Source organism: Mercenaria mercenaria, chromosome 13 (genome assembly GCF_021730395.1).
Source record: "Mercenaria mercenaria strain notata chromosome 13, MADL_Memer_1, whole genome shotgun sequence".
In the NCBI taxonomy this organism is placed as follows: Eukaryota; Metazoa; Mollusca; class Bivalvia; order Venerida; family Veneridae; genus Mercenaria; species Mercenaria mercenaria.
Window position 1 is genome coordinate 11,510,816 of NC_069373.1, and position 23,199 is coordinate 11,534,014.

The following is a 23,199-nucleotide window of genomic DNA, read 5'->3' on the forward strand; positions in this document are numbered from 1 at the left end:
CGAGTAGGATAGCTCTCCATATACTTCATATAGTCGGGCTAAAACAACAATACTGAATGCTTACCTGTGTACTCCATCCCTGCAACATTCCATTCTTGTGTACCAGGATGCCCCTACTTCCACTCCTAAACAAAAGGAAGCACTTAACATATCTTGTCCTTGGATAAAATATTTCATGCCATTAAAACAGAAGACAATTATGTTCATTAATCTTAAGCATGTCCAAGTAATACAAATTCCCTACTAGTTAAGAGACACTGAAGCAAACAATTGACTAATTCAAGGCCCATAACTCCTGAACAGCAAAGACTATCCACATGGTTTTCAAACATTGCAAAAGATAATATGCCCGTAAACATTCAAGGTATATCTGATGAACACCGGACAAGAACTGTCCATTTTCACAATTTGAGTTATTCAAGGGCTGTAACTCAAGAGAGACTTGGAGTATCAGGCTGGTTATCAAACTTGTCTGAGACAATATGTCTATGTACGTTGTGACCAACAATGGTGAACACTGGATGATAAGAACTAGGAATGGGACAATTACTCGGTTAATCAGATCAGATTCGATTACTAGGTGAAACCAGTTTAAATTTTGCAAAACCGCTAACCGTTCTTAATGACGTTACGAATCTTACTTTATCTTTATACATTTCTTTGACCAGCACATAGACCCGCAGTATATTTCTGCTAAAACACATCAACATAATCAATAGTCTCTGATTTGCCTGTTGTTACATATTTAAAATAAAATACGCCAAAATATGATTTACTAATTATCACACTGCTTGCAAATGATAAAGTCCGTAAATTCCTAATGAAGTCAGCTGCCGGAAGTACCTTGATAAGGTCGTCAGGATAGAAAACAGCATTTTCAATATGGCGGCCGATTAACCGGTCAGATTCGATTTTATACAAACAATTAACCAGTTTCAAACTTTTGAAATCGCCCCAGCCCTAACACGAACTACTTAAAGGGAAAGGCAATGTTGTTCTCATGTTAATTCTATCTTACTGGATTTGCTAAATCATTTAAAGAAGTGAAAGAATTTTCAAAATCGGCTTAAAAATACCGTATTTTACCCAAGTCTTGGGACAGCATAAAATAATTATTTTTTTCACTGTCCCAAGACTTATTTCCCGAAAAATAATTATTTTGAAAAGTGTCCCAAAAATATGAACACAATAATCGTCATCGAGTAACATCCCCCCACCCACCCGTGTTGAAAGCGGAAAAAAACAACAACGATTATGGGTAATTATTCTGTTGATAAAAAAAGTAATTGGCCTTGTTTTCATCATCGATTAACACCCCTCAAAGAGCTAAAAGAAGTGTGTCGGTATCATGACATTAGAAGTGGAGATCAAAGCGGTTAGTTTCCCCCAGATTTTCATGGCATTACGTCATGTTTTCGCCCCCATGTTGCACATCACTGTTTGATCGTAACCGCCTCGGTTCTTAAGTGCTGAGAAGTAGATCTAGTGTTGTAACAATCAATAAAAAAAAAAAGCTTCTTTTTAATTTGTTTAAAGCGAATGTGCAATATCCCGTAAAAACTGACAGGTAAACGTGTCAAAACTATAATAGCGGATATCTTACCTCTGTGACCATTTGCCCTCAAGGAAATTACAAAATGGTTTGAGAAGAATATCTTATTATAAAGTGTGTGTCAAAAAATACATGTACATGTACAAAGATTTATTCAAAACTTATTAAAAATACGCAACAACATCATTATTGTTTTTGTTTTTTAAACACGCATTTTCTATTTACGTTCACGAGTTCACGTAACAGAAATCTGTTTGCCAAAAATCGTTTTACTTCATATTTTTAAATTGCTGTCGCCTCTTTCATTATTTAAGATTTTTCTATTCTGTTTTTTGTACTTTCTGGTCAAAAGTCTGAATTTTTATGCCCATAGTTTGTATCATTTATTTACTTTTAGAAAGAAAATAAGTATTTAGGATCGCGTTGTTTTGAAATTTTGCAAGTAATTTTATGAAAATTCGACCGTTTTTTATAGAATTTTGCCAACATTTCTGTCGATACCTTTTTAAAATCGTTATAGAATTCAAACTATATTACTTCTCAATCGGTGTTGAAAATTCTGAAGCGATAAAAAGCAAAAAAATGAATGCGTGACGCGCGTTTTTGTATACGTGTCGATGAACAAAAGTAACGGCGTTGTAAGTTAGACATTTACGATAGGTCGCACGTGCTCGTGGAATGGAAAATTACCGGCATGGCGTTTTGATATCTGTACGATTCGCGGGTAAATTCCAGTCAGTGGTAAATAAAAATAAACAAGTAACGGAAAATGGACTTCCTGGCTGCAGCAAAAAAAAATACAACACTTAACTGGTATGGTAAAAAACACTTTACTAGTAAAAACACGACACGAAAATGTTAAAAAAAATAGTCTTTGGTTCTTATAATTATTTGATATTTTGATCGATACAACACCATACAATGTATAATAACGGTATTTGGGTTACATCTTGAATCAGTACAAACCTTAGTCCCAACACTTAGGGACGAAAAATACGCTGAGAAAATACATGTCCAAAAACTTAGGGTCAAGAAAAATAATTATTTTTCCACATTTTAGGGGTGTCCCAAGATTTAGGGTGTCCCAAGACTTAGGTGAAATACGGTAAGAAAATTATGAACATTTGAATATTTGACCAAAATAGCAGCCATTTTGTTTCCATGGCAACAAAAAACAAAATGGCGGATTTATTTGATTTCTCTATATATATTTAAACTGAATTTACTTTGTAAGTTTCATATTACAAATCATAGATTACCTATTGAAAAAGGCAGGTTCTTGGGTATTGAAAGAGAACAGCGACTGTGTGGTTTTTGTTTGAATAACTGTCTCGGGAACGAATATCATTACGTTATGGAATGTCAGTTATTTGTAAATGTCGGAACTAAATATTTGGAACAGCATTATTTGAATAATCCAAACACCTACAAATTCGGGAAGCTTATGAATAGCAATGACAAACTTTCACTTATTAAACTTGCTCTGTTTTGTAAATCCATTATGTCGTGTTTTAGCTAGCTAGATGTTACACTTTGTTAAACCTTATTTCATATAACTCATTCTCCGTGTAAAACATATTTTGGCATATCCTCATAATTTTAGACTTGTTAACGCTTATTATGACTAAATCCCTGTCAGTTGTTTGTACAACTATATATAGTCTTTTTCTCTAGTCATTCAGAGTATTGTAAGTAGTATCCATATGTATATTCTATTTACTTTCAAATGTTACTTTTCTAGTCATTAAGGTAAATATAAGTATTTGTATCTATTGTAAAACTTACTTATTCCAATTATGAATTTTATAACAACCAACTATATGCATTCCACACTGATGTTTTATTTGTTATGTTATACTGTTATAGTCTCATGCATGTAATATGCCATGACTAAATGAATAAACTTGAAACTACTTATTTCTGTAAAAAATTTCTCTACTTTTTCCAGTTATTATTAAAGAAATTACCATGTTTTTCATCTTACACTCAAGAAACAAATGAAATTAATCTATTTAAAAGGTTATTTGCTAAATAAAGAATTCAACAGTGTGTAAATGATGTCATAAACACACTAAAATAGCTGCCTCTATGATTAGCAGTTTTCTTAAATTTCAAATTGCCATATCTTTTTCAATAGTGATCCGATTTTAAAAATTCTTTCAGTGTTATGAAAGGCTTGAGGATGGCTTTCATATTAATATAACCTATTGTCAGGCTTTCCTTGCCCTTTAAGTTAGTGTGTGGACACTGTCAATTTCAGCAACTTTTAGTAATTCAAGGGCCATAACTCTGGAGACAATCCCGCTGGTTATCAAACTTGGCAGAGATATTATGCCCATAAACATTTTAATCAAGTTTTGGAAACACTGGGCGGAAAATGCTTAAGGTACACTTTGAACTGGTTCATGAAAAGAAGTTGTTTAATGTTTATAAATGGGCCCACGCCCCTTGGCAGCCATGTTTTTTGAGGAATTGGTATAATTTGAATAATCTTGGTAGAGGGTCACACAAGGACCATTTGTGTAAAATTATTTTAAAATTGGGGCACAAGTTTCACACAAGAAGATTTTTAAAGTTTCCACTATATACATTATAGGGAAAAGTGACCACGTCCTCTGGGGGCCATGATTTTAGACAAATCAAAATAATTTGAACAATCTTGGTAGAGGGTCACACAAGGACCATTGTGTAGAATTATTTTAAAATCAGGCTAGCAGTTTCATACAAGAAATTTTGTTCCACTATATACATACAGGGAGAAGTGACCACGCCCCCTGGCAGCCATGTTTTTTGACGAATTGGTATAATTTGAGCATTCTTGGTAGATCGTCACACAAGGACCATTTGTGTAAAATTATTTTAAAATTGGGCCACAAGTTTCACACAAGAAGATTTTTCAGTTTCCACTACATACATAATAGGAAAAGTGACCACGCCCTCTTGTGGCCATGATTTTAGGCAAATCAAAATAATCTGAACAATCTTGGTAGAGGGTCACACAAGGACCATAAGTGTAAAATTATTTTAAAATCAGGCTAGCAGTTTCATACAAAAATATTTTTTTAATTTCCACTATATACATATAGGGAAAAGTGACCACTCCCCCTGGCAGCCATGTTTTTTGATGAATCAGTTCAATTTGAAAAATCTTGGTAGAGGGTGACATAAGGACCAACTGTGTGAAATTATTTCAAAATTGGACCATCGGTTTAGGAGTAGATATCGTTTGATGATTTTTTCTTAGCTCTGGCTACCCCTATGTGCAACCAAGCAGAACCATTTAAAAAACTTTGGTAGAGGACCATCCAAGAAACATCCATGCCATGTTTCATCAAAATCCATTAAGTGGTTTTGGAGATGTCTGTTAAACACAGTTGTTGAAGACGGACGGACGGAAGCACGCACGACAGACACAACGTGATTGCAATGGCTCACCATGAGCATTGCTCAGGTGAGCTAAAAATCAATTTTATTCTTTGAATTAATCTGATAACGTTTCGCTTTTTTGTTTAATGGTAACCCATGGATCTTGAGAAACATCAAATGTATGTGTACTTTGTCCAGATAATAGTCCTTGAAGAGTCATCTGTTACCAGCTTCACCTTTCCCATGTAGTACAAACATTTTTGGTTTAAATATCACCGGTCTGCATGAAGTACGTAGCATGAAAGCTTATTCATTGCAATTCAAGTTTTTACGTACCATCACTAATACGTCTAGCTCAATGTTCAGGTGACCAGAAAAAGGGGTATAGTTTAAGTTGGTTTTAACATGGAGACATGTGTGAGGTTTCATTCAGTTGTAATGTACAATAATTGTGATATAACCTTGCTGAGAACTGTTAATGTCTCGTTGTTGCAACAGCTCCAGTGCCATTTGTCACAGTGAGCTGGTACCGTAAGAAACGTAAAGGACCTTCCCTCCCAACAACCACCCCAGAGTTTTCAATGCCCATTCATTATAATCCAACAAACTGCAATTTCCCAACTTCTAAAACTACAAATAATCATCCGTTGAAAACTGACCATACCTGGAATGGCACCATAATGATTAGGTCTATTTTTTTCTACTCTTTTATTTTCACTTTGCTCTTCATCAAAGTCATCATCAAGCTGCAGAAACTCTGATCCTTCACCTGGTGCCTGAAAAAGGAACAACACCTTAACCTTTACCCTGCTAAATTTCTAAAATGGACTGGTCCATCATGAACCATTCATTATTCAAAGGGATTTTCATTGAAAATTTACTGACTGAATAGCGAACAGTGCAGACCATGATCTGACAGCCTGCACAGATGTATGCACAGTCAGTATGGTCACTTTTTATTGAACTAATGACTTAGTTTTTGACCCCAGATGACCCAGTAAATAATCTGTCTGAGGTTTTATTCAGAGTAACATTCTGACCAAGTTTCAGTAAGATTTGGCCAAAATTGTGGCACAGGGTGATCACAATACACTCGAAACCCTTTATAATGTTATTCGATATACCGCGGTATTCGGTGTAACACGGTACGGTCTTGGCTCCCAAATTAAAAAAAAAAACAAAAAAAAACGAGTCCGCGGATGTTATTTAATTTGACCATAACCAGCGTTAAAACTGCAGGTACCTGTGTACTTAAACATCTCTGCCATGACAACTATGACAAAAAAATCAATAACCGTCTGCTAGCTTACTTGTTGCATAATGCATTTGTTAAAATTTTGAATACATGTAGACATGTGACAATTAGGCAATGATGACACCGTGTCAAAATTAGATTGTTTGCATTGATAACAAGCGTGTAACATTGGTCATCTATCAAGCTGTTCAAGTTTGCATCAATTAAGCAGACGACATGAAAATCTGAGTGAATAAAAAAATCAAACAATATGTCCAGTTTTGTAATAAAATGCAGCCATTTTTCGTAATCATCTCATTCTCATTTTTTTTTATCGTAGATCTAGATTATTTTACTATTTTCTATCTTATTTTATCCATTTTGTCAAACTTTTCGCGTTTTTTCTGTTTCGTAACTTTACATTTTTATTTATTTTCCACGTGTTTAAAAACCCCGCGCTATTGTAATTTACACGATCGCGCGCTTCTCACACAGCGTTATATGTTTACTTCCAGGATTCAGAACTTCAACTTTCTTTTAGAATTACGAAGAAATGGGAAGATGACACAGCGTTATAATTTTTTAAATGTATTTTCCAGTAGTGTATAAGGTAAATCAATGTCTCGTTTATATGCTTAGAATTTGTTATTTAAAACGAAGCAGTGTTCAAAATACGTCTAATGCAAACAAGGAAATGTCCAAAATAGAAATTTACTCACATTATCCTGTAGTCTTGCTGACCTTCTTCTTGTCCCCATGACTGAACCACGATTGCTATGATCAACATTTTCCTCCAACAGGGGACGCTTCCTTTGTCGAGGAATTTCATTTTCTGCTTTCCTCTTCAAACCAGACTTCTTAAGAACCAACTTCGGAGCATTTTTGAACTGAAATTGTACAAATATTAATCTTTGAATTTTGAAACTAAACAAGAGCTATCGAATCACTGCACACTTGACTATTTAAAGCCCTTCCATCTGATACTAACTTACACACACAAAAGCTTTCGTAAAATTTGTTGAAAATTGGGCTCAATTTGGCAGAAATGAAAGCCAGGGTTACAAAACTTGCCACGTGAGGTTATTCCATGATGCTAACGATGTATGGATTTGGTTTGTTTTGGATTTAACGCCGTTTTTCAACAGTATGTATGGAAAATCTAGAAACAGTAAGTCAAGTAATTCCAGAGAAACATGCTTTTATCACGGGTGGTAAACGTGCAATCCAATTCCCACTGGGAATTCGCTACAATTGGTTGCGCGACTTCCGGTGCTGGCGTTGCGCATCAGTATATACAAAATCGAGGTAGGTGGGTTTTTGTTTTTGTAAATAATGACACATTTACGAGTGCTTTCGAAAAAAAGCAAAATGCTATTCGACACAAAAATGAATAAAGATCATATGTGTGAAATACAAACTTATTAATTTAAGAATCAGCTCTGTTATCACGAAAACTCTGCTGGTTTGAGCTGTCAAAAAAGCATGGAATCATGAAAAATGCAAATTTTCTAACTCTTCTGCCTTCTTTCTGGAAATGTGACGCTTCTAATGATCAAACACGTGTAAAACAGTCATGAAGATTACATACACTTGAATGAAATGTTGCTTTTTGGGGAAAGACTGGCAAAAAATAATTGGGAATGGGGTTGCACCCCGGGAATGGAGTTGCGCGTATACAGTATATACATTATGATGTATACAAGCAACTCCATTCCCAGTGCGCAACCCCATTCCCAATGATTTTTTGTCAATTATGTCCCCGTAAGCAGGATTTGAAGCAAATAATTTTGATATTCGTTACTTTATAATAGTTGAGTTATCATAAAAAGAATCAGATGTCCTCAGTTCGGTGGTAGACAGGATACTAAAGGGCAAAAACTTTTTCTGACGGATGAGGCAGATTGTTGAAGTTTGCACATTGTCTCATCACCACCTACCCATATTCTTCAGCCTTCAAGTCAATACCTATAATACTATAATACTTTTCAAGTTATGCTCTGGACATCAATATGATAGGCAGATTTGACCTTGCTGTGTCTTTGACCTACCACCTTGGTCTTGGTTCGTGCACTCTGCATATCGTCTCATCACCACCTCAGTGTTCCCACAGGCAGTTAAAGTTGGGGATGAAAACTGAGTTTTTCTTGCACTTTTGCACACTCTCACTAAAAGATATATAACAACTGTCTCCAAAACTGGGGTGCAAAGTACCATTCTGTGGGTGTTTCTGAGAACACTGCCAAAGTTTGAAGTCAATACCTTGAATGGTTATGCTTTGGACAGTAAATATAACAAGACAGATTTGACCTTTGAGCTCAATTTTGACCTTGACCTTAAACCTACAGACCAGGTTCATATTCTCTGCACAATGTCTACTCACTACAGGGCTCCAGCTAAGATGCGTAAATTATGCTTTGAAGTAATGCATATACACATGCTTGACAGGCCCTTCCCCAGAAATTTTTTAAGGCGCTGGGGTAAAGTTTCCGTGGCGGGATAAGGGGTGGGTGCGGGAGGGGTTTCCCCTCCCGTGTTCGTTTTTTTTTAAAAATCGGACCCAAATGGTGCTTTTTTAAGTATAACATATGCAAAAAAAACACAACATGTATTTCATTACTTCTACATTTTTACATAATCATATAGCCATCAATATATCATATACACTACACAGATGTCCACTTCTTTTATATGTATTTTCGAACAATACATATGTCCTTCCACTTCTTTTGTACTAACACTAACAACACATAGGCATTTTTGTTTTCATATACCGGTAAGTGTCTGCATGGCTTTGGCTCTGTGCCATTCCTTTACTGCACCACTGAAATTAAAGTCATTCAATTTTTGTCCCTGCATGGACACCATGAGTAAGGCATTAAGCACTTTCATGCTCACTGGTGAATGGTGGGTGGTTTTTACCATTCAACTGCTGAAACCTCTCTCACAATCTGAAAGTACAAAAAAAGAGTATCTGTTATTTTCCCAGAACAAGGATAACCAAGGATGGATTTATATTGTAAAAGTTCCTAAGATTTGACATTTATCTTGTGTTCTTCTGCACAATGAATTGCAACAAGTATTTCTGTTAAATATTGTGGGTGTTAACAACACCATTGCCAGGCTTTTTTACACACAGAAGCAGGTTCTGTATTTCAAGTTTAACTATGTATTTTTCTGCACATGCAGCAAGTTTCAGAAAGAACATGTATGTAACACACCAGCGTGAGTTCAAGAAGCAGGTCGGTTTTACCAAAATTAAAAGAACATTAAGTACACACCAGCTGGGGGTTTGGGTAAAAGCAGTCCCACTGTAGCGACTTTGCTCAGGTTTGGGTGAGACTCGGACAGAATACCAACAATCCACTCCATGGTGCTCAAAGTTTTCATCTGTGGTAAGGGTGGCTTTCGCCTGTGCCCATTCAATAACCACCCGGTCTTCTTCAAGGGAGAAGAATGATGAAAGAGCCTGAAATGAAACATAAGTTACAATGACATGTTTCAATGACTTGACAAAATGAATCAGAACTTTTTTGTTGTTGATAAGTTTCTTGTTTTTTTTTTTCTTCTAAAATTCTTTGGACCATACATGACGCTGTAAATATAGTCAGTAAATAAATAAATCAATGTTATTTAGCATAGAAATACTGACTTCCTTGAAATACAGCAGAAGAGAATTCATTCATCCCTTTTATCGACTAGCCCGGTTCTTTATGTGAGAAAGTAGGCAGTTGCTTATTTGGAACTGGTCTTTCCCAGGAATGATGGTTAGGTAACCTGCACTAAATTTTATTCCACTGCAACTGGTATCATTTGGTCTTTTCATGTTTACTTTGAGAGATACAAAAGCAAAGTGAAACAAAAAATATCATAGTAGATAAAGATTAATATTTAGAAATTAATAGCATCTTAAACAATGGTAATTAAACATCCTCGAAAAAGTTTGCTTCAGTTCATCCGGAACAATGATTTCAAACTTCAGTAAAAAAATCACTGGTCATTTTAATACAGTTGCCTTTCTCTGCTAATTATTACTCGATAACAATTAACTTACCCATGCATGCCGTCACCAACTGTTATCCCATTTCGTTGCATAGACTAATTAAAATCTTTAACTAATTATAATCCAATCACTCCTGCTCCAATTAACCACAAACTTGTGAAAACACAGACTTTCATCAACACGTGTCGTCTTTAAACCCTTATCAGTACACGGTAAACAGCTAGCTACACTGTGTATTCATAAACTTCCCCGATCGATATTTACCTGAGGTATCTCACTGGGATGAAATCGCTTGCTGATTTAAGACGCTGCGCTAATAATATAGGCACCGCGCGAGATAATTAAGCGCTGCGGGAAGCTGTATTTCGTGTTTTAAGCGACGCGGTAGCGTGGCGCCTTATGCGGCTGGGGAAGGGCCTGCTTGATAATTTTTTAGCGTACAAGAACATACATGAAATGATAGAAACACACGCAATGACTTTTTACTATCGTAAACAAAATCTGAATCGTCTGGATGCTTTATATAACAGAGCTCGGTAGGCATTAATTCTCCCACACTGAATGTACACACACATTGAATGGTACTCAATAAACCTAGATTAAACTGAGCCACACCATGAGAAAACCAACATATTGCATTTGCGACCAGCTTGGATCCAGACCAGACTGCGTGGATGTGCAGGCTGGTCTGGATCCATGCTGGCCGCAAATGCACTATGTTGGTTTTCTAATGGTGCGGCTCAACTATATGATAACTCAATGCGTGCGTAGATCAAATTGTTGGGAATTAATATTGACGGTACGGTAGTGTATTTCAAAGCAGTGTCAATTTAAAATATCAACTTCCAGTGCAGAGTAAACAACAAAAATGTCTCTTTCTAAGAATGCAAAAGTGAACAAACACTACGCATTTTTAAACCAACAAGTGTGCCAGAATGTCACAATATACGCCCATCACAGCAAATTAGCAAATAGCACCTGTATTTGCAAATTGAATTTTGTGGTGTTTTAGTAACTATTGCAATTCTTGTGTTTTTCAAAGTCCACAAAAAAACTCCTTACTAGATAGAGATACCTTAAAATACACCTAAAATTTGAAAGTAACATCTATGTTGTACAGCAGAAAAGTGGCCTTGGTTTTTCCCTACGGTCAATTACAAAAAAGTTACAATATAAGTTATTTATAGCAACAATTAAGTGAAGAGCTAATGGTGACAAATGCCCCCTCAGCACCTTGACCTTTGACCTGGTGACCCTAGTCAATAGGGGCCGTGTACTCAATAAGTACTATCTGCAAGTGAAGTTTGAAGGTCCTGGGTGCAATGGTTCGCGAGTAAAGTGCCTTCATGCAAAAAGTTAACATTGGCCCCTGTGACCTTGACCTGGTGACCCCAAAGTCAGTAGGGGTTGTGTACTCAATAAGTACATGGGTGAAAGTTGGAAAAACTGAAAATACTGAAAACAAGAGGGCCAAGATGGCCCTAGGTCGCTCACCTAAGAAACACTCCATAACAGTGTAAAACATGTTTGACCTAGTGATTTCATGGAAACAAATATTCTGACCAATTTTCATTAAGATTGGACCAAAAAATTGGTCTCTTGTGATAAAACAAGCATTTTCTTAGATATGACCTAGTTTTTGACCCTAGATGACCCATGTTCAAACTCGACCTAGATTTTATAAAGGCAATCATTCTGACCAAAATTCATGAAGATCAACTGAAAAATACAGCCTCTATCACATACAGAAGTTTTTTCTTTGATTTGACCAAGTGACCTAGTTTTTGACCTCAGATGACCCATATTCAAATTCGACCTAGATTTCATAAAGGCAATCAACCTGACCAAATTTCATAAATATCAACTGAAAAAAACAGTCTCTATCGCATACACAAGATTTTCTTTAATTTGACCTAGTGACCTAGTTTTTGACCTCAGAATAACCCATATTCAAAACCGACCTAGTTTTCATCAAGGCAATCACTCTGACCAAATTTCATGAAGATCAATTGAAAAATACATCCTCTATTGCATACACAATGTTTTTCTTCGATTTGACCTAGTGACCTAGTTTTTGACCCCAGATGACCCACTTTCGAAATCAGCCTAGATTTTATCAAGGTAATCATTCTGGCTAAATTTCATGAAGATCAGTTGAAAAATACAGCCTCTATTGCATACACAAGGTTTTTCTTTGATTTGACCTAGTGACCTAGTTTTTGACCCGAGATGACCCATTTTCGAACTTGGTCTAAATTTCATCAAGGCAATCATTCTGACCAAAACTCATGAAGATCAATTGAAAAATACAGCCTCTATCGCATACACAAGGTTTTTCTTTGATTTGACCTAGTGACCTAGTTTTTGACCCGAGATGACCCATTTTCGAACTCGGCCTAGATTTCATCAAGGTTATCATTCTGACCAATATTCATGAAGATCAATTGAAAAATACCGCCTCTATCGCATACACAATGTTTTTCTTTGATTTGACCTAGTGACCTAGTTTTTGACCCGAGATGACCCATTTTCGAACTTGGCCTAAATTTCATCAAGGCAATCATTCTGACCAAAATTCATGAAGACCAATTGAAAAATACAGCCTCTATCGCATACACAAGGTTTTTCTTTGATTTGACCTAGTGACCTAGTTTTTGACCCGAGATGACCCATTTTCGAACTCGGCCTAGATTTCATCAAGGTTATCATTCTGACCAATATTCATGAAAAAGAATTGAAAAATACAGCCTCTATCGCATACACAAGGTTTTTCTTTGATTTGACCTAGTGACCTAGTTTTTGACCCGAGATGACTCATTTTCGAACTCGGCTTAGATTTCATCAAGGTTATCATTCTGACCAATATTCATGAAGATTAATTGAAAAATACCACCTCTATCGCATACACAAGGTTTTTCTTTGATTTGACCTAGTGACCTAGTTTTTGACCCCAGATGACCCATTTTCGAACTCGGCCTAGATTTCATCAAAGTTATCATTCTGACCAATATTCATGAAGATCAAATGAAAAATACAGTCTCTATCGCATACACAAGGTTTTTCTTTGATTTGACCTAGTGACCTAGTTTTTGACCCGAGATGACCCATTTTCGAACTCGGCCTAGATTTCATCAAGGTTATCATTCTGACCAATATTCATGAAGATTAATTGAAAAATACAGCCTCTATCGCATACACAAGCTAAATGTTGACAGACGACGGACGACAGACGACGGACGACGAACGCCGGACATCGAGCTATCAGAAAAACTCACCTGAGCATTGCTCAGGTGAGCTAAAAATCTGGGGGCCTGGGGGCCTATTGGCCCCCGGTGGGTCCAGGGCAAAGCCCTTGCTAGAGGTCCAGGGGGCCAGAGGCCCCCGGAAGCTCCTGAAATACAGCAACTTCAAAGTACTGTACAAAGCTTTTCCTGATAAGAACAGTCCTTTGTATTTCAGTTTTGGAGGCTTCCGCAAAAAACAATTCAAGACCTTATTTTTCAAAAACTGATTTGTAATTTTATTATTTCCACACTATTTCACAATATACAATGTGGTTACATTCAAATTCTTATCATTGTTATTGTTTGTTGCCTCATTGGTATACAGTGATAAGATCTGTCCTGTAAGATTTTTCTTTAGGTCATCCTTCCAACTTTTGGCAATGCTATGTGTGTTTACGCATATCCCACTGGTTATGGCCTGTTGTTTATCCAACCTGTCTTGCATAGATTCAGTGTTCTTATTACCATTATAAGAACCCGGCAGAACTGAAAGTAAACAAATGGACCAATTATTAAATGTATACAGTAGAGCCATAAAAGACAAAGAACAGTCCCCCATTTTTTTTTTTTTTAAATTGGGCATGGGTTCCCCAAATAAATTGGCTTCTTTGGTTTAAACTGACACTTTGCTGCTGGGCTCATAAGTTCAGGGCAAGTTAAACATATTTATTCATAATTAACAGACCAGTCCCAGCAAGCAACAGTGTATATGGCCAGTAAAGCAAGGAGAAGACAGAAGAAAGGATGAGGGTGGGGTCACATCCATGCCAAAATTGCCTGAATTAAGGATACAATAATGTATGAAGTTCAGGTAACACTGTTAAAGACTGTGCTTCAGTCTTTTGGGGTATATTTAATACCCTTATTTCTATTTGAATTTGAGGCATATTTGTCATGGATGCTTGTGAGTTAGTACCTCTTCCATATAGATTAAGCATTTATAAACAGATAATGAAAAATCATCTCACCTCATTCCCTGTTTTCACAACTTGAGTGTTTTTTCTGGTGTTTGGCGTCCTTGCAGTGAAGTCTGAACGCCTCAGTCACAATCAAATGCATACTTTTTAGGTGCTCTATGTTATACACCCAAATTTAAAAGTGCATGTTTATATATATTCTGTCTTCAGCACTTCAGGAGTTACATATCACTACACAGTTGCAGGTAAAACTACTATCAGGTAGCTGATGTACATATAAAACGAACGCCATGCTGTCCAATAACAGAAAAAAGGCCAAAATTCAGTGTTATATTGTTTCACCTTAAAAAATGTGCTTTTTGTCTTTTCATTTTAATTAAAACCTGAACCAGCAAGAACTTTTTGTGCTATTTGGTTTACAGGAAAATTCGTCTTCTTTCAGCTGCAGGTTATTTCAACTGTCTATGTTACCCACAAGAGAAGTTATGTACTGAAGACTGACATGACCGTTTTGTTATATATTTTGCCTTTTTGCTCTTCCTCATATCAGATAATGTGATTTCATTATAAAATAATTCTTTTTTTACTGTCTTATTTGTCTCTGTGTGAACTTCAGTCTACCTTCTTTTGAAAATAATAGCATTCTTTCAGGTGGAAGTTTCTTATCTCCTCAAATTTGACTCTAAACAGACAATGATAAATGCGCCAATTTTTTTGTCCTGTCTGTAGACACCTATTTTCTTTGTGAAGGATGCAGTATTAGAGTTTAATCACTGTTGGTATGAAAGCTGCTAGGATAGTGTCTAAGTTGATAAACATTAGACGGAATTAAACTGGGTTATATAGATATAAATAGTTGTTGAATTGCAAAATGTCTTGTCCGTAGACACATGTCTTGTCCGTAGACACTAAAGAAACGAAGTTTTTTTGACAAATATCATTTATAAAATCATACTGGAGTTATTTATCAAGTTTCAATGATACACCACACTTAAGGCCATCCTTAAATCAAAGGCCAAAGGGGCCTGGTCGCCTAATGATTGAGATGACGTATACCCTACCAGTTTCAGTTTGTTTTTATTTTTTTTTCCCCCAACAAAGGGGAATTTTGTTACAAAAATTTTTAAAAATATAAATAAAAAGAACTTGGGGTCGAGCCTGTAAAACTTTGACATTTAAAAGTACTTAAACCCAATTTTAAATTTCCAAAAATTGAAGAGTGGGCGAAAAAAAAAAGTTGAAAGTACAAACTACAATTTAAACAGCTGACACTAAATACTGCCCATACTTTATATGTTTTTCCAGTAAACATTTGCCCCGGCATTGCCAAAATAGGCTTTTATCGCACATGAAAAAGATTTCAATATGAAAATTTTTAATTTAAAAATTTTTAAAACAGCGGGATTTGCCACTACAATTTGAAACATGGACGAAAGAACTGATATTTTACAGATTTTTATAAGGGCCCCCCCCGGAAAAGCCTTGTCATATCAGGTATTGTTCAATCATATTAAAAGTGATGTCAATTTAAAGTATACTTTTTTTGCGTTTAGAGATACATGTATGTAAATGTGCGAGGTCAAAAAATTAGTGTAACCGATATTAATAAATAAAGTTCTTTTTAGTTAAAACTATCAATTTTATTCTATTTCAGACTTTTTAAACCCCCTTAAAAAATAAGTCGTTACCCCCAAAGTCCATCCACTTTTTTTTATCCATTTTGATTCATTAGACAGACAGGCCCAGAGGGGCAGAAAAATGTTTGAGCCTTTTTTTACGTGGTCGGTGCAGGGGGGTGTGGGGGGGGTGTTTTTTCCCCGTTTTTAAATTGCATCAGTTTTTTTAATGGACATTGGGGCAGGTGGTAAAAGGGCAATTATCAAACTGTAAAGTGCAATAGGGGGGAAAGGGGTGTGGGGGAACCCCCTCCGCAAGTAGGGTTTGGGAAAATTACCACAAGAATTTTTGAATATGTAGACCCTTGTTTCACCCTTTGGTGCGTTTAAATGAAAATCTTCTGTTTCAATTTCTAAATATTAACGTTCTTTTATATTACAATACCAAAGTAGACTGTCACTTCATCTTTTTATTTAGATCATGCCTAGACTAAATAAGGTCTGATATAGATTGTGGGGTAATAAAAATAAATTCTAGAATCATTTCTGTTACAAAATTCTATCCTTAAGTTACTTGAATGTTAAAATTTCAAACACAGCTCGATATTTACCAAAAAATTTATCCGGATCATTACACTTTTCCCATTTCAACAAAAATTTTTTACAAATTGTGATGATACAAGCTTTAGCATAATTGGCGTACTGACATTGAGTTTACGGTAAAATTACCTTTTATTTAAATTTTTTCATAAAAAAAGTTGTTTCGTTTCGTCAAAGACCAAAAAAAGACGATTACTTTCTTTTCAAAACAAAAAAAAAAAACAATTTTAAATTTTTCGCCGATTTGATTTTTTCCCTCGAAAAAAAAGAAATAAAATCTTTTTTAATATCAGTAAAACTAAAAAAACCCATAAGGCTTCTTCTTCCAAAATAATTTATCCTTTACTGACTAAAAATTAACCCCACGAAAAGTCGTAGAGCGTTGTTAAAAACGGGTCCCGTGTTGCCAAAAAGTTCCAGAAGTAGTTAAATTCATCCGGAAGTCTTGCGGAAGTTAACGTACTGCACATATCTTTTTTAAAAGTTTTTAAAATAAGTTTCATAATTTAATTTCATCGATGTGGTAAACTTTTGATAAGAGACTTCCAAATCTTTCAGGTACCCCTCAATAAAATACAGCAGTATGTTCGGGAACATTTTTTTGTCTTTCTCTGGATATACGAAACTTTGTAAGCCTGCGCAATTCATAAAATGCACAGCCAAAAAATTTTTTTTATTTGCGCAATGTTTTAAAGATTTTTTTTTAAAACGGACAGGGTAAAAAAGGGATAATTTGGTAATAGTTAATATGAAGTTTTTATTTGAATTTGTGAACTCATATTTGCTTTTTTGTGAAAAAAGGGGCATAAAATTCGTCACCTAATCATATGCTTAAAGTATTACAAATCCCGCGAATCTTTTGCGTGTTTTTGCAAATGATTTACCGCAGAAGAAAATACTGGTTTTTTCGAGTATTGCACAATTACAAGTCATAAATAGACAGTTTTTACATCGTAATTGGCATAAAAATTTGGATTGACAAAATGAACTTCATTCGATAAATAACCTTTTTAAAAATTTAAGCAATCTAAGGGAACTACACATTTCGCGTGTTGTAGGCCTTTTAAAAATGAGAAATCGGGCGATAGCAAGGACTCTCAAACGTTTGACAGGGGGTTTAGCCCGACCAAAAATTGTTTGTTTGCAGTAACGCACCAAAAATTTTTGTGTGAGTAGGTTTTGGGATTTTTTTTTTTTTTGTATGCTAATTGTACAACACCTGCATTTTTTTTTTAACCCTCGGTATGTCCACCTTCTGGGTAAACACTTTCTCTGAAAAATTTTAAACTTGATTGTAACATACGCAAGGGGGTAGTTTTCCATAGTATGAATACTAATATTAAGTAAAATCACCTTTTTTAATAATTCAACGGGAAAGGCGCACACCGTCAAAAAGCTCCCTTGACTTTTAAGGTACAAAAAAAAAATTGGCCAGACCTTTTGAATGTCCTTCACTGGCTAGGGGAAAAAACAAGAGGGTCAAGATGGCCCCCGGGCCTCACCTGATAAAAACACCCTAACAGTGTAAACGTTTGACAAGTGTTTATGGAAAAATATTCTGACCAATTTTTCATTAAATTGGGTCAAAAATGTGGTCTCTTAAGTGTAAAACAATATTTTCTTCATTTGACCTAGTGCCAGTTTTTGAGCTAAGTGACCTTTTGGAAAATTTTACCTGATTTGATAAGGCAAAAAATTCTGACAAATTTCATCAACCTCGTTTTTAAAAAAAACACCTCTATGCATACAAAACGTTTTCTTTTTATTTGCCCCAGTGACCTATTTTTTGACCCCCAAGACCCATTTTTAAATTGGGCTAGATTTCTCAAGGTTATCATTCTGACAAAATTTCATGAAGATCAGTTGAAAAATACAGCCTCTACGCATACAAAGGGTTTTCTTTGATTTGACCTAGTGACCTACTTTTTAAACCCCCGATAACCCCTTTTCAAACTCGGCCCAGTTTTATCAAGGTAATCATTTGACCAAATTCATGAAAAAAATGAAAAATACAGCCTTATCGATACAAAGGTTTTTCCTTGATTTGACCCATACCTAGTTTTTTCCCCGGTGTCCCCTTTTTGAACTTGGGCCCAATTTCATCAAGGTAATCACTCGACAAAAATTTTGACCAAATTTCATAAAAATCAATTTAAAAAAACAGTCCTATCGCATACCAAGATTTTTTTTTTAATTGACCTAGTGACCCAGTTTTTTTACCTCAGATAACCCATATTCAAACTCGACCTAGATTTCATCAAGGCAATCACTCTGACCAAATTTCATGAAGATCAATTGAAAAATACATCCTCTATTGCATACACAATGTTTTTCTTCGATTTGACCTAGTGACCTAGTTTTTGACCCAAGATGACCCATTTTCGAACTCAGCCTAGATTTTATCAAGGTAATCATACTGGCTAAATTTCCTGAAGATCAGCTGAAAAATACAGCCTCTATCGCATACACAAGGTGTTTCTTTGATTTGACCTAGTGGCCTAGTTTTTGACCCCAGATGACCCATTTTCGAACTCGGCCTTGATATTATCAAGGTTATCATTCTGACCAAAATTCATGAAGATCAATTGAAAAATCCAGCCTCTATCGCATACACAAGGTTTTTCCTTGATTTGACCTAGTGACCTAGTTTTTGACCCCAGATGACCCATTTTCGAACTCGGCCTAGATTTCATCAAGGTAATCAATCTGACCAAAATTCATGAAGATCAATTGAAAAATACAGCCTCTATCGCATACACAAGGTTTTTCTTTGATTTGACCTAGTGACCTAGTTTTTGACCCCAGATGACCCATTTTCGAACTGGGCCTAGATTTCATCAAGGTTATCATTCTGACCAATATTCATGAAGAATAATTGAAAAATACAGCCTCTATCGCATACACAAGGTTTTTCTTTGATTTGACTAGTGCCATTTTGACCTAGATGACCCATTTTCGAACTCAGCCTAGATTTCATCAAGGCAATCATTCTGACCAATATCATGAAGATCAATTGAAAAATACAGCCTCTATCGCATACACAAGGTTTTTCTTTGATTTGACCTAGTGACCTAGTTTTTGACCCCAGATGACCCATTTTCGAACTCGGCCTAGATTTCATCAAGGTTATCATTCTGACAAATATTCATGAAGATTAATTGAAAAATACAGCCTCTATCGCATACACAAGGTTTTTCTTTGATTTGACCTAGTGACCTAGTTTTTGACCCGAGATGACCCATTTTCGAACTCGGCCTAGATTTTATCAAGGTTATCATTCTGACCAACATTCATGAAGATTAATTGAAAAATACAGCCTCTATCGCATACACAAGCTAAATGTTGACAGACGACAGACGACGGACGACAGACGCCGGACATCGAGCGATCAGAAAAACTCACCTGAGCATTGCTCAGGTGAGCTAAAAACATTACATTCCTTAGGATTCAGCATTGAAGTACATAGCAAAATCTTTGATATTTTAATACCCTGTAGACCTGAGTCTGATAACTAGCACCCGCACTCCTTCAAAGCCTATGTATCATGTAATTTTAAGACAATACTTAATTGTTTTACATTGTTTACTCAGGGCTTAAGCAATGTTAATATTTTAGGGAGAGGTCATTTCTTCCTCAGCTAAGATTATGGAGAAGTGGAGAGATTTTAGGGAGAGGTGGAGTGATTTTAGGGAAACGCGGAAAGATTTTTAATAGCGCCATGACATGCAAGTTGAAAATGGAACTAAATATACTTATCAATGTAAACCTAATTTCTTATCCTTGTGAATCTAATGTGATTAAACTGCAAATTAAAGTTTTTTTCTCTCTTGCATTGATTGCCTTAACCAAGAAAAGCCTTATCTGAATATGCAGGGTTTTCCCGGACGCAGGTTTTCTGCGTCCCTGACGCGCTTTGACTGCTTTGGACTCGCATTTTGTAGTGCCTCTGCGTCCACTGGACCCGCAAAATCGGTCACAAAACTCCTTTGCACTGAAGCTTCCTTTGCGCAGATACCCATGTAAAATGCGCAGTTTTTTACCACCGGGACCATCCCCGAATCGTGGGTGCTCATTATACACAGGTATAGACGATTTTCCAACTTCAAAACAAGTTTTGTTACCGATGTTCGCCATTTTGGTAAAGGGAAACTACTCTCCGCGCTAACTGACACCGCTAAAATCTAAGATTGCCGTTACGTTCCGTAAAAGATCGAACGGTTTATTTTTCTATTGAACAAAATTAATTTCATATAAATTTAAAGTATTTTGATGAAAAAATATTAATAAATCACAACAAGAGTGCAAGAATGTCACAATATACGCCCGTCACAGCAAATTTCTTTACTCTAGCACCTGTATTTGCAAATGGAATTTTAATTTTGTGGTTGTTTAGTAATAACTAAGTGTTTTGTTTTTCTAAGTCCTCAAAAAAACTCCTTACCAGGTAGAGATACCTTAAAATACACCTAAAATTGGAAAGTAACATCTATGTTGTACCACAGAAAAGTGGTCTTGGTTTTTCCCTACGGTCAATTATAAAAAAGTTACAATATAAGTTATTTATAGTAACAACTAAGGGAAGTTAATCTTAAAAAAAAAAAAAAAAAAAAAAAAAAAAAAAAAAAAAATATTGTAAGTCCACAAAAAAATCTTTACCAGGTAGAGACTGGTCAAAATACACCTCAAAATTGGATGTAGCATGCATGTTGTACTACAGAAAAGTGGTCTCTATTTTTCCCTACGACTAGTAATGAAAAAGTTACAATATAAGCTATTTATAGTAACAACAAAGGGAAGTAATTCGAAAGAAGGGAACTGCGCATGACACTTCGTCTCATGATGATGTATAATTGTGTCAAGTTACATCAAAATCCCTCCATGCATGAAGAAGAAATGCTTCGGACAAAGTCATTCTTGTATCTGACCTTTGGCCTCTAAGTGTGACCTTGACCTTAGACCTAGGGACCTGGTTCTTGCGCATGACACTACGTCTCGTGGTGGTGAACATTTGTGCCAAGTTATATCAAAATCCCTCTATGCATGAAGAAGAAATGCTCCGGACAAGGTTTTCATTCTTGTATCCTTTGACCTCTAAGTGTGACCTTGACCTTAGACCTAGAGACCTGGTTCTTGCGCATGACACTCCGCCTCATGGTGGTGAACATTTGTGCCAAGTTATATCAAAATCCCTCTATGCATGAAGAAGAAATGCTCCGGACAAAGTTTTCATTCTTGTATCCTTTGACCTCTAAGTGTGACCTTGACCTTAGACCTAGGGACCTGGTTCTTGCGCATGACACTCCTTCTCATGATGATGAACAATTGTGCCAACTTTCATCAAAATCCCTCTATGCATGAAGAAGATACAGTCCGGACAAAGTCATTCTTGAATTTGACCTTTGACCTCTAAGTGTGACCTTGACCTTAGACCTAGGGACCTGGTTCTTGCGCATGACACTACGTCTCGTGGTGGTGAACATTTGTGCCAAGTTATATCAAAATCCCTCTATGCATGAAGAAGAAATGCTCCGGACAAGGTTTTCATTCTTGTATCCTTTGACCTCTAAGTGTGACCTTGACCTTAGACCTAGAGACCTGGTTCTTGCGCACGACACTCCGCCTCATGGTGGTGAACATTTGTGCCAAGTTATATCAAAATCCCTCTATGCATGAAGAAGAAATGCTCCGGACAAAGTTTTCATTCTTGTATCCTTTGACCTCTAAGTGTGACCTTGACCTTAGACCTAGGGACCTGGTTCTTGCGCATGACACTCCTTCTCATGATGATGAACAATTGTGCCAACTTTCATCAAAATCCCTCTATGCATGAAGAAGATATGGTCCGGACAAAGTCATTCTTGAATTTGACCTTTGACCTCTAAGTGTGACCTTGACCTTAGACCTAGGGACCTGGTTCTTGCGCATGACACTCCGTCTCATGATGGTGAACAACTGTGCCAAGTTTCATCAAAATCCCTTCATGCATGTAGAAGATATGCTCCGGACAAGGTCTGTGGACGCCGCCCGCCCGCCCGCCCGCCCGCCAGGGGCGTTCCCATAATACGTCCCGTTTTTCAAACGGGCGTATAAAAATTATGATACTAATTAAGGATCGAGTATTATCTTTAACTAAGATCAAACTGTGAACAACATAATTGACACGAGTTGACACTTAATTGCCGGTAATTACTGGCTATTTGATCATAACAAAAAGACTGTCACACCTTTTGTTATCAGTCTGAATTGAGAAGCTCATGCCATTTTGAAAGATACCATTCCGAAATACTGAATCAGCTGCTATCTAAATTAAAAAGATACAAGTTCATTCGGTTTTAGGATAAATTTTTTTAGTAATAATGTCCATTTTCAAGATCAATAATTTGTGGACCCCCAAAAATTATTAGGGACCCTTAAATTAGCAGCCATGGGAGTCCATGGACTCCCAAATAAAAAAACCCGAGGGAAAACCCTGATATGAATACAATTAAAAAAAGCTAAGTTAATTCTATATCAGCAAAAAATAAATAAGCTTCCAGTGCTAATGCACTCAAAGTCAAAACACAAAAACCCATAAAAGCATTTCACAGTCACTTCTTGAATTAAATACATGTCAATAGCAGTGACATCACT

The 23,199-nt window shown here is 36.1% G+C and overlaps 1 protein-coding gene across 1 annotated transcript in view; it reads right to left on the reverse strand.

Moving 5' to 3' along the window:
- LOC123529846 (uncharacterized) overlaps positions 1-23,199 on the reverse strand; it is a 66,437-nt gene that overhangs the window by 22,945 nt on the left and 20,293 nt on the right. Inside the window, exons 2-4 of the mRNA XM_045310402.2 lie at positions 6,872-7,039; positions 5,583-5,694; positions 65-125 (exon numbers count right to left, since the gene is read on the reverse strand). Of these exons, the coding sequence (XP_045166337.2) occupies positions 65-125; positions 5,583-5,694; positions 6,872-7,039 (341 nt within the window). The remainder of the gene's footprint in view (positions 1-64; positions 126-5,582; positions 5,695-6,871; positions 7,040-23,199) is intronic.